Source organism: Hydractinia symbiolongicarpus, chromosome 5 (genome assembly GCF_029227915.1).
Source record: "Hydractinia symbiolongicarpus strain clone_291-10 chromosome 5, HSymV2.1, whole genome shotgun sequence".
NCBI classification, from domain to species: domain Eukaryota; kingdom Metazoa; phylum Cnidaria; class Hydrozoa; order Anthoathecata; family Hydractiniidae; genus Hydractinia; species Hydractinia symbiolongicarpus.
In genome coordinates, this window is record NC_079879.1 from 25,816,224 (window position 1) to 25,833,528 (window position 17,305).

General features: G+C 33.5%; 2 protein-coding genes across 3 annotated transcripts; one reads left to right on the forward strand and one right to left on the reverse strand.

Annotated features, from left to right (window-relative positions):
- Positions 1 to 1,675: 1,675 nt before the first annotated feature.
- LOC130645668 (uncharacterized) lies at positions 1,676 to 8,512 on the forward strand. The gene is made up of 8 exons (XM_057451726.1): positions 1,676 to 2,075; positions 2,780 to 4,334; positions 4,425 to 4,656; positions 4,738 to 5,081; positions 5,447 to 5,614; positions 5,699 to 5,877; positions 7,365 to 7,656; positions 7,808 to 8,512. Exons 2-8 carry the CDS (start codon positions 2,819 to 2,821, stop codon positions 8,227 to 8,229), a joined length of 3,153 nt encoding a protein of 1,050 aa, XP_057307709.1. The 5' UTR covers positions 1,676 to 2,075; positions 2,780 to 2,818; the 3' UTR covers positions 8,230 to 8,512.
- A 1,070-nt stretch (positions 8,513 to 9,582) lies between these two features.
- LOC130645671 (uncharacterized) lies at positions 9,583 to 15,375 on the reverse strand. 2 transcript variants are annotated; one of them, XM_057451730.1, is made up of 7 exons: positions 15,230 to 15,375; positions 14,730 to 14,910; positions 14,499 to 14,615; positions 11,315 to 11,368; positions 11,003 to 11,095; positions 10,073 to 10,174; positions 9,583 to 9,883 (listed from the first exon to the last, which is right to left on the reverse strand). In XM_057451730.1, exons 1-7 carry the CDS (start codon positions 15,301 to 15,303, stop codon positions 9,776 to 9,778), a joined length of 729 nt encoding a protein of 242 aa, XP_057307713.1. In that variant the 5' UTR covers positions 15,304 to 15,375; the 3' UTR covers positions 9,583 to 9,775. The 2 variants fall into 2 exon arrangements, with proteins under 2 accessions (XP_057307713.1, XP_057307712.1); XM_057451729.1 differs by having other exon boundaries at positions 15,221 to 15,345.
- Positions 15,376 to 17,305: the final 1,930 nt, after the last annotated feature.

Sequence of the window (17,305 nt, forward strand, 5' to 3'; positions counted from 1 at the left end):
ACAGAAAAATTAATCGGGTGTAATGCTTTCATGAAAACAAAATTAAAACACTGCCTTTTTCTTTTTATTTTGCAAAATAATTTTCAGGAGTTTTAAACTAGGGTAATTATAAAAGATCTAACGGTAGTACCAGTTTCTTACATTTCTAAAATATTTGTAATCCATAATAAAGCTTTGTTTCTGATTATTTTTACCTCTGTATAAAATTAACCAATCGTTTGACAGTGTACTAATTATCAACCAATCAAAATTAAGAAAGTGTAAACAAAATGTAAATCTGGAACCACCTTTAGATAATTGAAAAATCACGGTAACAAAAGTCAGAGAAGAAGATATATTCGTTACAAAAACTTGTTCACATTTTCTTTATACTTACATAAAAGTCGGCTGTTGGGGAATATTTTAATTACAACTGTAGTTTACTCAGGATATTTATGTTTTGTGAAGAAGTAACAAAGGTAAGTATACTCAAGTTATTTATCGGTTGTAGGTACACAACAAACAGAAACATAACGTTAGATGATGCGTCATTGATTGGGAAATTTTTTAAAAAAATTTATGACGTCACTTTCGCAAGAGGGGGTCAATTTTTAGCCAAAAATATGGGTTCGTTATGGTTGTTATTTCTTTACGAAAATCCCTAAAATCTTCATAAAACGCGCGTAATTTTTTATTGTATCGTAATAAGGCTTAAATGCTCTTAGTAAGTCATTGTGACGCTCTGAGTATTAAAAGCAATAGAAACGATCCGTTACTTTACTAGATATCCGAGATAGTATAAACGACAGCGTAAATTTTCATTCTCGTGTACTTATAAAGCGTGTTAGACACATCTCGTGTCTGTTAACAGTTACACATTCTTGTGTGACAGTTGACAACATCTTGCTAGTTGATAATTTAGTTTTTGTGGTTCAAACCGATGTCATGGAAAAGACACGCAAAGAAGACTTCTAAAATTCATCAACATAGAATTTAATGTTAATGAAAACATTTTTATTGCGAACACATACTAAACCAGACAACCATGACTCTTTTCGTCTGTTTTTGATGCAGAGACGTTGATTTAATGGGAGCAAATTCGTTCTCTTAAAAATATATTCTGATAAAATATTATCAAGAAAACGAATTAACAGTGTCGACGTCAAATTGAAAACAAAATTTCTCGTAATCATAGCAATAGAATTTATAATTATATTTTATTTGAGTTGTCAATTAAAATTACTTGATGTTTGCACAGCTGCTATATATGACAATCATCTCAGATATAAAATGGATTAATACTATTATAAGCAACCAGAGGTGGTCTCGTATGAACAATAGCGTAGCATAATATCATGGAGCCAATATTAGGACAGTTGGCGTAAAGGGAAAAACATTTATCAAATTCTGCATCATAAAACGTTTGCATCGTTGTTGTGGAAATGTTGTGTATTAATGGTTGCTGTTTTTATGTATTTTTGTTATATTTATTTAGTAGTTTTAAGTGAAATTTGTGTACTGATGGGAATTTAAAAATGACGGAACTTTCAACTCGAATATTTTGCTACCATTTTGAAAAAAATTGCAACTCGCCATGTCAGTCTTGCGCTTTAAAAAGCTAGTACGTTTTAATAAATCAAAAAGCTGTAAAAAGGGCGGGAAACTGTTCTTACTGACATATAATTTCCATTGTTAACACGAGTTAGCTATTAACTTAATCTCTGAATGAGCTGCAGGCTCATTAAACGAATAATTGAAATAGCGTTGAGAAATATAGAAAGTTAAAGTACAAATGTTTGTACCCGTCCCTTTTGAAACGACATTAGAATACACTAATTAGCAAGTTTCAAAGAGATAATCATCGCAAATTGTGCTAATTAACAAATGTATTTTAACATATTTAGCGCGCCATTTAAAAAATGTGCTTGCATAAATGTTGAGTGTTAAGTGTCAAAAGATTTGTGACAAGTTTGAAAATTTGAGAAAAGCAGAGAAAATGAGTTGATGGTTGAAATGGTATGGGATATCAAAGTTTTTGTTTATGACAGATTTTATGTAAAGACTAGGTGATGTTAACATTTTTAAACCAATCACAGGTCAGTATTTTTTAGAGTAGCCATTATAGTTTCGGAGAAAACACGCCGTTTACGAGATCAGCTCTTCATAAATAAGGAAAAAATATCTGATAAAATCTTCGTTGTCTAATTTTAAACCTGATAAAGTGTGTTAGAGTGTGACTATAAAAAATCTGTTTTTACCCTCAACCAAAAGTACCACGTGACACTCCGACCGGGAGATTATATCTTTTTTAATGACTTTTATTGCTTGCTTACTTGGTCTGTTTTCAAAAAATCAGACAGGTTTAAAGACGATTAAATAATTTCACAGTGAGGATTGACTCTTTTATATGTGACCACAAATCTATTTCCTCCGTAATAAAAAATAAAACATGTCGGTTAGAACGCCTTTAGTACCTTATCTATTTCCTGTTTATTCTCTAAGTAACCAATGATGTATACTGGGTACGAGTTGTCAATACAGATTTTCTTGAAGAATAGAACGTTAGCTGTAATAAGTATAAGGTCCTGGGAACAAGGTATATCTTTATCGATGGAACACACTTCAATATTTACGTGAAGGAAATCCTCTCTTAAAAACCAAACAGCGATTACTTTCGTATTATACCTCGTGGTATGTCTAATTGAACGAGAAATGTTCGAGAAATGTCATTCAAAGTTGACATAAATAAGCCATCATTACTGGATTGATGTTCAAGTTACTAAAGCGATCTTTCTTTTAGGTGAAACAAACATACACTGAAAGAATATACTAAACAATCATGATGGGAAAGACATTAACCAACTTTTACTTCTTCATATGGTTTATTATAACAGCACTGCTGACGAAAGATAAAGTAAACGCAACCTGTCCGACTGGCTGCACCTGTATCGCGCAAGAGAAAGCTATACCTGCTTCATACTGCGATAACCAAAAACTGACCAGAGTTCCAAAAAATATTGCTAAAAACACTGAAATTTTATCACTACGACTTAATAATATAAGAAATATAACCGACGGAGATTTCGTTGGATTGTATCACTTGAAAAAACTTGATCTTGTGTTTAATGGACTTCACACTATCTCTGACAACGCTTTTAAAGATCTCCGGAAGCTGCAAAGCCTAAATTTAGGCCACAATGCCATAAAAGGACTATCGACAAATATTTTTCGAAATTTAATTTCGCTGGAAGAACTATTTATTAACAATAACTTATTAATTACGTTACCAAAGGATATATTTAGATTTTTGCCTAACTTAAAAAAAATCTCATTACAATCGAATCAAATCATGACTGACTCAAATGAAGTTTTCTCGAACTTACACCATCTAGAAAAGTTGAATTTAGCGCATAATAAAATTAATGTCTTAACCAGCCGTATGTTCGAAAATTCGAGAGCTTTACGGTATTTATACTTAGACGACAACAAGTTGAAAAACATTGACCCAAACGCCTTCAGATCTCTAGACAAATTAACTGAAGTTTATTTGGATAACAACGCTCTCCTCACAGTAAGTGAGAATCTATTGAAAAATAAATCATATCTTTCCCGAGTTAGCCTTTATAACAATCCATTACAATGCGATTGTAATCTTTTCTGGGTACACAATGCGATGGTGAAGAAACGACCAGCATTCCAGCACGCAGAGCACATGATATGTCAATCACCACTTACACTTAAAGGAGAACATATCAGCTTAACCTGGATCAAAAGTCCCGAAGGCTTTAATTGCTACGGCTCGTGGAGTTCATGGCTAGCTTGGAGTGATTGCAGTAAACCTTGCTCAGGTGGATTACGTTACCGATCACGTGTTTGTAATAAAAATGTGGGTTCTTCTTGCAAGGGAGATGAGATGGAGTCACAAACGTGCAATACATTTCCGTGTTCAAACGGCATTTTTACACATTGGTCCGGATGGAGTGTATGTTCGGTAAGCTGCAACGAAGGAGCACGAAGGAGAGCGAGAAGATGTATCCATCCTTACACAGGGACTGAAACAGCTTCTTGTGTTGGACCATTATCAGAAACTAAGTTTTGCATGGAGAACCAATGCGCAGTAGATGGTTCATGGAGCGAATGGTCCTCGTGGTCGGGTTGTAACAAAACATGTGGTTTTGGAATGAGCAGTAGAACAAGGACATGCACCAACCCTCCTCCTCGGTTTGGTGGTTTACTTTGCGATGATAGCCACAAGCAGATGCAGAATAGAGTGTGTATAGCTGCCGTATGTTCCCCACATACATCTTGGGGATCTTGGTCAGAATTTTCCAGGTGCTCTGTCAGCTGTGGAAATGGTATGAACACTTTTTTGTGGCTTCGTTTCTTAATCATTGTTTCTTAATTATGTCACTGTTATATTGGTAGCCTCCATATTACATTTTTAGGACGAAAAGTACGTACACGAGAATGCTTGAATAAATTCAACGAACCAATCAAAATCTCGAATATTTGTCCTGGTAGTCAATTTGATGTGCTTCCATGTAATGCAAGCTCGGTCTCGTGTAAGCAAGATGGTATCTGGAGCAGTTGGCTGCCATGGAGTCGATGCGACTCATTTTCTTGCAGGCGATATCGCTCCCGAATTTGTGAAAGTTCAACTTCAAAATATGGCAAAAAGTAAGTTACTCTTAGGACAATTTCTTGATGGGATCCAAAATAAGGATAAAGTGTTTTATAAAAATTCGCGCTGATTTTTAGAGAGTGTGTAGGTAAAGCAAGAGAGCATAAAGCTTGCGATCCAAAACATTGTGTTTTGCTTGGCATCTGGAGTCAATGGTTATCTTGGTCAATATGTTCCAAGTCTTGTGGCGGTGGTACAAGAAGCCGCACTCGAAGATGTCCTGGAGAGCAATATAAGCAAGTCAGATGCGGAGTAAAGAGGTGGGAAGCCGGAAAATGCAATCTCCAACCTTGTAAATTACCATCCTGGTCGGGCTGGAGTAGCTGGACTAAATGTTTGACAAGGGGTGGGAAGGTAAATACTGTAGGGAGGAGAGTCAGAAAACGTATATGCAGTGGCATCGGTGGAGAAGGATGTATAGGTATGAATGTTTTAAAAAAGTTGTTTTAAGGTATAGTATTAAGTGGAGATGGTGCAGTGGTAGCGCATTCGGATGGCATTCATAAGGCTTCTAGTTCGAGTACCCCACTCCGGTGCACTTTGAATGTAGTATTGCCAGCCGATATGAAGCCATCTACTAACCGCTAGCCGGCTTGTGTGGCAGGCAAGCAAGTTAAAGCAATGCTATACGTATCTCTGGCGGCAATGTAACATAGATACAGCCGGAGGGGAGGTAAAGCCAACTGTTAGGAAGAAATTTCCAAGGGCGTTTAAAACTTTCTGCTATTTACTTACTTAGTGTTACCTGTTCTGTTTGTTTCTTATTAAGAATTCGTCTCAATATAGGTTCAAGTAAAGAGAGAAAACGCTGCGTAGTAGCATCACCAGAAGTGATTAAAAGACCGAACGAGTGCCAAAGAAGAATTCGTATTCGTAACGGTAAAGAAAAATACACCAGGAATGGAAATACAATTATCGCAGAATATTCATGTGACGAGTACTATAAGCTTAAAGGTACGTCTTTCCAAATTTTGTTATCGATTTTTACTCAATTCTAATTTGACACAGCGATAGTAATATTTAATTGTTTTCAAATAGGTCCTTCTAAAATGACATGCGTTAAAGGGCGTAATTGGTCATCACGGAAATATCCTTATTGTGTGCCTGTATGTGGGCGTCCTGTGTATAAACCGAACGGCCACTGGTCTAGAAGAGCTCGCTTGCGTGGCGGCAAATTAACAACGCGTCACAGCTGGCCATGGCAGGTGGCAATTGAGGTATTTTGATTTGTCGATTTTTTTCTATACACACACCCACCTAGGACATTTTTATTACTGATATAAATAGGACACAAAGAGCCTGTGGTCGAGGTTGTACGTGCATTTCTTTCTTTATAAATTGGCTTTCTTTATTATATTGTATTGACTATTCTGTCAATAATCAAAAAATCATGAAACTGCACCAGGCTTTAAGCTTGGTTTACATAGACGACGAAAATGTTTTAAGGTCTTAATACTAAGTTTCAGTCAAAGTGTTCTTATAAAAAAAATTTAAGTAAATTTTGTTTTGGTGGTCAATTTTAATCCTTACTCAAATATGCTTTTCAGTGACGTACTCTAGCTGTCATGACAACTATAAATTATCGATTATTGCGTCCAAACTCAATCCATAACACATCACTCAATTTTATGGATACAATTTTTAAATTTTTCAAATATCCCATTTGTGAAATATAAACGAAAATTGTTTTTTTATATTATTTTGATATTCTTTTTCTGACATCATAAAACCTGTCTCGAAACAAAATGACCTTCGATTTAAAGATACCGCTTACAATTAATTTAGTGGATGATGAGTTTGGAACGATTAAGAACTATTAGTGTGAAGTTAGGGTAAATTATTGGTTTCATTATGATGTTTGATGCGTCAATAATAATTCACAAGCCTGTCAACAACTGTACTTTACTTAAATTTTTAAAATTATGTTTTGCCGGTAATGTTGAGAACTTTGTTTAATGAGAATGTCTCAAATAACCCAGTACAATAAAGATAAATCGAGTTTATTAAACATGAGATAAACAAAATTGTACTGTGACATCCTCGTCCCCAGGTTTCTTCTGTTTTTAATATCACAGTCGGTAATCAATAGCGGCTTTAATATTTAACAACAAGTTCTAGTAGAAAGTACAACAAAGAAGTTTTGATAGTCAGTAGAGAATTGTTTTATAGCACTTTTTTTCGGATGTGGTGTCCTTTTAGGCATTACTCACACAAATCAAGAAATCAAAAAGTGTATGCTAAATGTCAATGGTTCAGTTACACCTCCACCCTAGTTGGGACCACCTAGGAAGCATGTAGACAACAAATCAGTGAAGAATACATTTTTGAGTGTTTTAACGGATTTAAACGGATTTAGCTCCCTTCCTCCATAAGGTTAGATTACCGTCAGACTAACGTCAGACTAACGTCAGATAAACGTCAGATTAACGTCGGATTAACATGAGATTAACGTCAGATTAACGTTTAGGATACACATTTCGATTTGTGATTCACCCTTTATTTAAGAAAGGAAATTAAAACAAAAATTTACTTAGCATTCAATACAGTTTGAGGTTACATTTTCTTCCATACCTTGATTTTTTCGTTTTTGATTCGCTTCGTTTACACAATCCCAAGCAAAACTTGACACTTTCTCGGACATTTCTCGGACATAATTTATAATTTCGCCACGCATCAAGATATTAAATCAGTGTTCTTATTTTAGGTAAAAACATCAAAGGAAGGTTGGAAACTTCGTTGTGGGGGAAGTTTGTTGAACGAGAAATGGGTTTTAACAGCAGCCCATTGTTTAGTGAAATTACAACAACCTGAAGACGTGTACGAACCACATGAATTTAGAATCTTCCTTGGCGTTCATAATGTCACTGAGCGATACAAAAATAAAGAAATTCAAATTTTTTACGGTAAATCCATCCACACACACTACGGGTACGTCCCAAATACGCTGGACAACGATATTGGTTTAATTGAAATTAAAAAAAGAGCCAAGTTATCAGGTGAGTTTGAGCACTTTTATTCAGCTGCACACGCTCCATTTTTTTATTTTCTGTTTTGTCTATCTTACGAAGTTACATCAAGGATTTTGTGTTACTAGACGCGATAAATTTCCTTGAAAAAATAAATTAAGATGAACTTTCGTTTATGTAGATAAAGTGTTGCCGGTATGTCTACCAAAAAGAAAACAGAAAGACGTGCCTTTAAAAGGCAAAGTTGGTACAGTGGTTGGTTGGGGTCAGACGAGCGAAAATAAAGCTTCTGACGTGTTAAAAGAACTTCGGCTTCCTGTCGTCTCACAAAGAGATTGCAAACTTGCATATAAGAACCAATATGACGTGACCGACAGTATGTTCTGTGCAGGCTTAAAATACAAATCACATGATACATGTCCTGGAGATAGTGGTGGAGGATTTGTTTTTCAAGATCCGACTAAGAAACGAGTAAAATGGATCCTACAGGGCATTGTATCCTGGGGTGGAGATCGCTGCGGTGAGCCGGGGAAGTTCGGTGTATATACACGTGTTTATAAATTTACGGACTGGATAAAACGGAAAATGTCTGAGAAATTATAGATGACGGAAGCGATAGGTAATAGTCGGTGCAACACTACCCCTTATTCACCGGGAAAATATACGACGTCGATAAATATATGATGTCCATAATCAGACAGATGGAAAGCAAAAATGATTGAAATTATCAAGACCACATATACTTGTTCAAAAAATACAGTCCTGAAAAAATTCTGTGAACTGAGTTAAAAATAAGCAGAGATATAAACTTGATCCTGCACGTCTAGATTAAATAAGATGTAATAAAAAAGATAAATAATCAAGAAACTAGATGATCTTATATTTATTAATGTATTCATTATTATTGTCAGATTTTTTGCGTTTGTCCTGAAATTTTGAATTTATGTAAAAACAACGTGGTTCAGGCAGACGCTGGTGTAATGACAATACCACTATAACAAAAAGATGCATCTTGACTGTTGACACGTCATTGCATCGTGACAATAATGTACATATATTTTTATTGATGCCAAATATTACCTTTGAGAAGAATTCGTGTTTTTTAAAGTAAAATCCCTGCGTCGAAACGTTTTGATTTTACGCATATAGGTGATCCAAAATGTTAAATTCTAGGTCAGATGTAGACCAGTCGTAAAAAAAGTCCAAGCCAATATCTACTTATTAATAATTAATAATTAGGCCCGTGAAAAAATTCACTGGTTCGCTTGTTATTTTTATACCGCATTACGTGCATTTCGCTACTTGCGGTACCATTTTGCGTGACAGGCAGACAGACGTATACGGGTGGGTAAAATAATATAGATACAATACGATTACGTCTCTATATATCGAACACCATTGGGACCACAAAACCTGTCTGCTACATAGAGGTTTATTTCCAAATTAGAGTGGGTATAGTGAATTCGAACGTAAAATGAGCCAAGAGACTTATTTTCAAAGACAAAAAGACAATATATTAGTTGGTTATATTGGAATTATGATATCTTTCATTCAAAAATGTAAAACAGACTTGCTTTGTCTTAGTGCGGTAATAAAATATTTCATATCGTCTTAAGTGAAACATAGACAAGCCTAAATTTGTTTTATTGTTGGACGCCTTCGCTACAGAGGGTCAGTTTTATAAATTGAATCCTGTCGCCAAATGGAAATTGTATACGGCACATAGGCGATCAGCTGCTATAATGACGACGGCTATTTTGGAAGTTTCTCAGTTCAAGCATTCTGAAAAATTCTCTATATTTGCTAATAATTTTGTGTTTCAGGAACATCTAGCTTTCATTTGGTTCTACCTGAAGCAGCTCTACTTCAATATAACGACACTTTAAGTACAGAGATTATAATTGCTCTTTGTGATGGCAAACCATCAAAGAATGGACATTTAAAAGAAAAACACAGTTTATGGTGCTATATTATATTAATAATAAATAATTTGTAATAAAATAGTGTAAATAATGAACAAAAAAGAAAAAAAAAATCGAATATATGGTATGGAATGAAATATATAACCCACAAGTGTGGAGATGGATGCATATGTTAAAATACGTAAATCGCAACTTCTTTAAAAAATCTTGTTGAAGTTGGATAAGGACTAGAAATCGAACTTTTCCTCCTTCAAAAACTTTTCTTCTTCGGGAGTATTGTTACGACCTAATGGCGCATTTCGTTTTGGATATCTCCCAAACCGATCGATCAATCCCTACAAAATAGACATCCAACCGTGGAATAAATATCTGATTACAGTGCTTTACCATCTTGTATATTTATATATACATGGAAAAACGTTATAAAGAAATATTCCGAGCACTCGTTTTTCCTGAGTTACATAATTCCACAGGTTCCATCTAAATGTGTTCATGCAAAAATAAATAAACCCTTTCTCACTTACTTTGTGTTGTAAACTATATTTTACTCCTGATTCACCAAACATTGCATCTTCAGTTCCTTTAGTTTCCTCCGCCAACTCAGTATAAAGTTCTAAACATCGCACCTATGGAGAAAATGCTTTTAATAACACAATAGGTAACAACAGAATTAAAAAGTGTTCAACTCTGATTAAATGAACATGTTAAGGGTGTTAACTAGCCTATATTTTGTGTCTTAGACATACCATTCCTAATTAAAAATACTTGTTGCCTCTCGCAATCCAGCATTTATTTTCTGTAACAACTTTCTAATTTTTCCCTATTATCGAACTGCTGTATTCATTTCTCGAAAGCTGACCAAGTCAGCTAAAATTCATTCATTGCATATGAACTTTTATATCTTATTTTTCAAGCAAGCAACGATAAAAGATATGTTAATAAGAAAATTCGGTAAAAACATTATGGCAATTTCAACAATAACACATAAAGTGGACCAATAATGTATTTATTTTGTAGACAATATATTTCGAAAATTAAATTTTTATCATCAGGTCTAAAAACAGGATAAAAACAGTTAAAACCGTTGTAAAAAGTACCACTATATCACAAATATCCTATACGTAAACGTATCATAACCACACTACGTTCGAAATATATTGTCTACAAAATAAATACATTATTGGTCCACCTTATGTGTTAATAATAAAATTGTTTGCACATAAGAACTTGAATTGGTAGCAGGTAACTTAGAGGAAAAAAATAACACCATAATAAAACTGGAAAAATAACACCATAATAAAACTGAAATCTTTGATCGATGTTACTAGAATAAGCTCGAAGTAACGTTAGGAATTTGGGCATCTGACCTAGAATATCTATTTTTTTCCTTTTAGGCAATTCTCATTGAGATTCCCAGTTGGGGCATAACAGTTGCAAATTTACCCTGGTGTTACCTGTGTTTCTTTATCTTCATGATGTTCAAGTGGTAAATATAAACAGAATCTTTCAGCCGGAGTGAACTGTTTGTATGAACCTTCATTTATAATCTAGAAAAATATAATTTAGAATGCTTATATGTAAGTCATAACTTACATACTGACCTTTCTTGTGTTTTCTTGTAAACAAACCATACAGACTTTATTCTCATAGATTAAAACTTTAGACAGCTGTAGTCTTTAGTAGTCGAGCAGTAATCAGTACCTTTTATATCACCTATATAAACTTGTAAAATTTACGTAAAAAAAGGATGTGTGGTACATACATACCTTTAAAGCAACTGCTAAAGCTTTGTGATCATGGCTGAACATATCTCCTGTCCCCTGAAAATTCAGAAAACATGTTATAGTTGTACCTAAAATTAATAAAAGTGTAAACGAACATAGTCAGAAATAGTGTGACATTCAAACTGCCACCCCGCACTACTCATTGTTTTGCCTTATTTTCAGTAAAATGAGTAGTTATACTTACCATAGATATAGTCAGGTGATAAAATTTTGAGCATTTTAGTGGTGTTTTTGTGGGTTAAAGTTAGAAATAATTTTTAACGTAAGTATTATGTACCTATTTTAACAGTACCATATCTGTGGATTACAACAGTTCTGTTAACTGAAACTTAAAAAAGGCTAATATTGTAGCGACACAAATATGGACGGTAATTTATGATTTTGCATCGAAGTGACGTTTTGTGGATAACAATATATTAAAAAAGGGGCTTCCATCAAATTTAAATTTCAGGGGATAGCAGTATGTAGTGGGTATAACCACACTAAAATATATATTGGGATTAACCTGACTGTTTTTTTAAAAACAATATTTCTGTTTTGAGTTATACTTAGCGGACAACATCATTTAAAATATAACAACAACAAAAAATATAACAAAGGTTAACAATGATTAAACATAAACAAAACAAAATGAATTTTGTAAGAAACTATAACTAACAAAAAACGTTTTGAAAAAAAGAATAATAGAGGAACACACTGGGAATGTAATTTAAGTGAAAAATTGTGGATGCTTCACAGGAAACTTGTACGCTTAAGGTATTGCAAAAACTAGGCAATTGTATAGACTTTAGCATCGATTTTAAAATCAGAAACTTTTAGAAAATAATTGTTTATGATGCACCTGAGAATAATCGAAATTTCTAGTCATAAAATTTTAATTGAACAAATGACTATTAAGATAAATAGCTATGAAAGTTATAAAAAAGCTAAATTAGCGCAAAGCCAATGTTCTCAATATGATTATGATTTCAACCATAAGTTCATTGCTGATAAACAGCTTTTCACCTATCTTTTCGACACACACACAAGGATAAACCACTGACTCTTTATAAAAAGCAACTGTTTTTTTTACAATCCTTGTAAATTTTGTCATTTTTGTTTTAAATTGGAGCTCTAAATAATGTCCTGTGAGAATATGCCGCCAGGTTGAAATCATCAGTAAAACCAGAATCCGTTGCAGTTTCCTCATTGGATATTATTCTAATGAACAAGACAGTATCTGCTGATGCTAGGTCAGACACTACAATTGTATCTGGAACAAGGTAATCACTTTTATCAATTTTTTTATCTTCACAATCATATTCATATTTATGGAAATGTTCTGCAGACTTATATTGGGAACTAACTGCAGTTATCACTTTCTATTACTTTTGATTGCCCTTCATTTAGTTCTACAGTTGAGATCATTTTATTTATGCACAAGAAAACAAATTTTTGATTGTGTTTTAGATTCTCAGACAGGTAGGGGTGGTGAAACTTTTCACTGCACTCATTACTAGCTATATCACTCCCTTTGTATGACTTGCGATGTCTATTTAAACTATCCTTACGGTAAAAATGTTTTTTATAGGAATCACAGGTGTAGAGTTGAGACAACTTTGTTTATGTCTATTCTGACGATTTGTAAATTTAGATCCACAATGCTTACAATGAAACACTTTTGTTTCACTCATTTTATTACTAAATCTAACAATGGTTAAATAAGAAGAATAACTTGTTTTTAGAAAATGATAAAAACATAATATTTTCACTGACAATGCACATTTTTCACCTAATGGGACAAAAACATTTTTAACCATACTTAATGAAGTGGTAGGCATTTCTTGAGGAATCTACTGCAATAAATCTGGCAGAGATCAGGACATATTTGGATCCCTATCAAGTTATCCACAAAATGTCACATTGCTTTTCTCTAAATAATGGTTATTCGCTATTTTTCCCTGTACCCCTAACTTAAAAGGATGTGGAGTTGAGACAACACTGCTGTTTGAATATACTACGAATATAAAAATATGATATTTACTAAGGTCAAGAAATTAAATGTAATCCATATCATATCACCTAATGAGCTAAAATTTTGTTTTTTTAATGTTTAGGGGTATTAGATAAAGGACAATTCATGACAAACTATTCTATTGCACTTCCCATGTGTATGCTACAATAAAAAATAAAGTTTATCCACAATTTATAACCTAATAACATTGTTATCCACATTAATTCACCCACCATAATGAAATTCATTATTTTCTCTATCAGATCACTAATTTTTTTCACAGATTTCAATTGTAACCTGATTGTTTGAAAATGTCCTACCAAGTTCTCCACAGTGAAATGTTATCCACAATTTTTTACTTGATTTAAATGGCTATATTATCAAAACTACTGTGAATTTTTCCATTCTGAAAAATCCACAAAGAAGTTCAATCATTAGACCTCAGATTACAAGATCAACCTAGTGTAATCCACAATTAGGTCACTTGGGATTTAAGCATTATTGAGGAAGTAGCAAAATGTTACCAAACAGGGGTTTATTTTTGTAAATTTTAAGCTTTGTTACTAAAATCTGACTTACTCCTCATAAAAGTTCACTATTTATATTACAATTACTTCAAAAGGGTTCAGTGCCACAATATTTGGCTTAAGAAAGTTTATTTGCCAAAAAAAGTTTGTAACTCCAAAATATTTGAAATAATTTTCTTTGTGTAAAAGTGAGATTTAGTTTTATTATATATGTATTAAGGTCTAGTCTAAAAACACAGAAAGTTATAAATGTAGAGTTACATTTTGGTTTTATAGTATTTTATTCATATATAAAAATTAATAAAACTCTAAAAAAGGTACATTGTTCTAAACTGAATTGTTTTTATTTTAAAAGGTTTTCATTCTAGTTTTGTCGTGTTTTTTTATCTATGACTTTTAGTTTTGCCATACAACATTATCATCTTCATCATTGATGTTTGTTAACTATTTTGTTTGCTACTATTTTTTTGACTTTTTTATTGCTTCTGAGTTATTTTTTAAATCTTGAAATTATGACCAATATATAAAAATCTGTCTGTAAATTTCTTCCACAAAGTTTATTCCGCCGAAACTTTATTTGCTAAAACCTCTTTACTGGATTACTGTATGCACATTGTAGTATGTTTTTCTTAAATACGCTACCTACCCTATAAATGTTTCTGCAGAACTGATCGATTAATAGGACAAACGCTAAACCAGACTTGGGACCTCCACAACTTAAATCCTCCCAATGCGATAATTCACCATTACGTGCTTGCTTTACCTGAACAAGAAATATAAAATTGTACAATGACTTAAAAATCAAGTCTACAATTTCTTGGGAAATGCAAAATCAGACACTTACTGGGTAGCAAAAACATGGGTTAAAAAAACTTACTAAGTCTCCGAATTTATCTTTGATTAAAGAATCCTGTTCAGGCCCACCACCGAACCATAACTTCATTCTCTCTTGATTGTTCTTAGGTTCTTCAAACCAAAAATGTAGAACATCCTGATAAGTTAATGTGGAGTTACTAGCCATTCTGTATCGGAGGGCTGGTGACAGGAAATTCTTTATTCTGAATTATATGTTAATTTTTTTAAGTTAACAACCTAAAGAACACTAAACAAACAATTGGAAATTAATCACATCTTTCTTACAAGACAAAGCATCAGTTAAATTCTGATGCAGATTTTCTGTTAATCAAAATTCTGACAAAACCAACTAAATCACTTGAAAAATTTGCACCAAAAATAAAGACAGAAATGAAGGATTTTAAATCTAGGCTTATTTCTACCGAACACTGTGATATTTTTTTCTACCTTTTGAAATAAGTATTCAGGTCATGGATTCATAGTTTCAAAATCAAGATATGAAAATAAATAAACCTGCAATACTTTTTTTGTAAAACATTTTGATGCAGCGCTCTTCTCCACATTGTATGCAAGATCAATCCTCTCATTTTCCTCATTCTTCATGCAGGTAAATTGAATTCATTAATTTTTCCTTTAACAATTTATACAATCTTTCTTAAATTATTTTTTGATGTCAATACAGGCATATTTTTGACATGTCTGTTTTTTAAAAAAGAATGTTTTATTTTTACAGGTAACATCAGAAACATCAGTAAAAGTCCATATTTTTAAACCCGCTTTGAATCATTTTGCAAACGAATTTGCCATTAATGGGCATAAAAAAGATTTTCTAAAAACTGACTTCAAAACACAAGGTTCAATTGTTCTCTTATCTTTGCGCAAAAAATCAGAATAAACTAATGATCCAATTCTTAAAAATATCGTAAAAATCATATTTTTGGACCATTTTGGCTCATTTTGCACATAAATCCACCTTTTTTTAGCTGATAAGATTTATTCTAAAAAACTGACTTCGTCACATTCCATAGTCTATTATTTGTGGCGCCGTAGATTAGTGGTTATAGCTCTCAGCTCTGTGCGGGAGACCGGGGTTCTATTCCTCTTGATTCCCCTTGACGGTGATTTAACATGGGCGAGTGAATGTTACCATAACCTCAGGTTACCCCAAGCCATGTGAGGGAAATTGGGGAGATGGCACACTGTGTGGTCCGTTGGATGTTGCCGGGAGTTGTCTAGTAGAGCGCGGGCCCTAATAATTGGGTCTGCGTAGCTCAAAATGAGCATTAAATACTCTAGGACTCTCCATCTAAGCCATGGACCCTCCTAGAAATAATAGACATGGTATACCCCTCGATATTTATGAGGCTAGCCATGTAAAATGGGCGGGGGGGGCGCCTCTTCTCATCTAAAAGTGGCAGAGCAGATAAATTCTAATCTTGTGATAGTCAAAAATAGACTAGCTAATCTAGTTAATCTCATTTGCAACAACAAAACCTGGAAAGTTGAAAAATATCGGACATTCTTTCCTCAAAACTAGTGTTGCGGGCCTAAAATGGAAGAACTCCACCTTCGTTCCTTATGGGCATTACCTTCTTTATACTGGGAGGGTCGAAAGCAAATACGATAATTTATACTGTCTAATCATATGTAAGTTTTTATAAGTATATCTACTTTGCTCTGTGTGAGGACATCTCATCCAGTGTACACGGTACACGGAAAAGTTTTAAAAACCCGTCATTTCAACCCCCAATCAGTTCGCTGCTATCAAATAAAGTTTTTTAGTTACATGACAAGTGTGTACTTTCAATAAGTTTTGTATAGCTATATATTTATTCTTCTTAATGTTTGAAGTATTATTTTCATCAAAAGTTTATATGGCAAAATACATGTGTTATAACACAGAAAACGTGATTTCTCCAATTAAAATAATTTTATCATGCACAAAAATAGAAGTCAGCCCAGTTTGCTGAGTTGCTGCTATCACATGGAATTTTTCCAGGATCACGCTGTGATAAATCAAGATCCTAAATCGGGACAATGGTTTACGCCACTGTCAATAAACTTTTTTAAAAAGTTAACAACCACATTTCAGCACTGTGTTAAGAGGGGCTCTAGCTACACAAGTCAAAGAATGCTGCCTGCCCCAGTTCTGAAACAACCACCAATGTCAAAATTTCAAAAAAAGCACAGAGGCCAAGTGCTGAATCCAATATTACGGTGTATGTGTTGGTAATTTTGATTTTTACTTATGCTGACAGCAATATCTCCAATCTTTAAAATCATTTATCTCTAGAAGTATGCAATTATGGGTTGTGTACACTTTTCAGTATACACGTTTTTCATATCCTTATTGAAATAGTAGAGACCAGTGTTGTCTTGTAGTCTTGTACTACTCATTAATCCCTACATTCCACTTTTATTGTATTTTATTGTATTCTCTACAACAACTAGCTTACAACAGTTTTCTTTCTCAAAGCCCTGAGAATGTTTAATTTACTTTCTGAGTCAATTTGCCACCCTTCAATATTAAGAATTTTTTGATTACAATTGGTGCAATACTTGCCATTTTTCCCAAAAAGTGGCTTGTGGCTGTTTTAA

Excerpts from the sequence above, each read along its gene's own strand:
- LOC130645671 (XM_057451729.1), bottom strand. The coding sequence starts at position 15,303 with ATGAGGAAAATGAGAGGATTGATCTTGCATACAATGTGGAGAAGAGCG. Across the intron at positions 14,911-15,220 it reads TTACAAAAAAAGTATTGCAG|AATAAAGAATTTCCTGTCAC; the intron begins GTTTATTTATTT and ends CATATAATTCAG. Across the intron at positions 11,096-11,314 it reads CTTTAGCAGTTGCTTTAAAG|ATTATAAATGAAGGTTCATA; the intron begins GTATGTATGTAC and ends ATATTTTTCTAG.
- LOC130645668 (XM_057451726.1), top strand. The coding sequence starts at position 2,819 with ATGATGGGAAAGACATTAACCAACTTTTACTTCTTCATATGGTTTATT. Across the intron at positions 4,335-4,424 it reads CTCTGTCAGCTGTGGAAATG|GACGAAAAGTACGTACACGA; the intron begins GTATGAACACTT and ends TTACATTTTTAG. Across the intron at positions 5,082-5,446 it reads CGGTGGAGAAGGATGTATAG|GTTCAAGTAAAGAGAGAAAA; the intron begins GTATGAATGTTT and ends GTCTCAATATAG.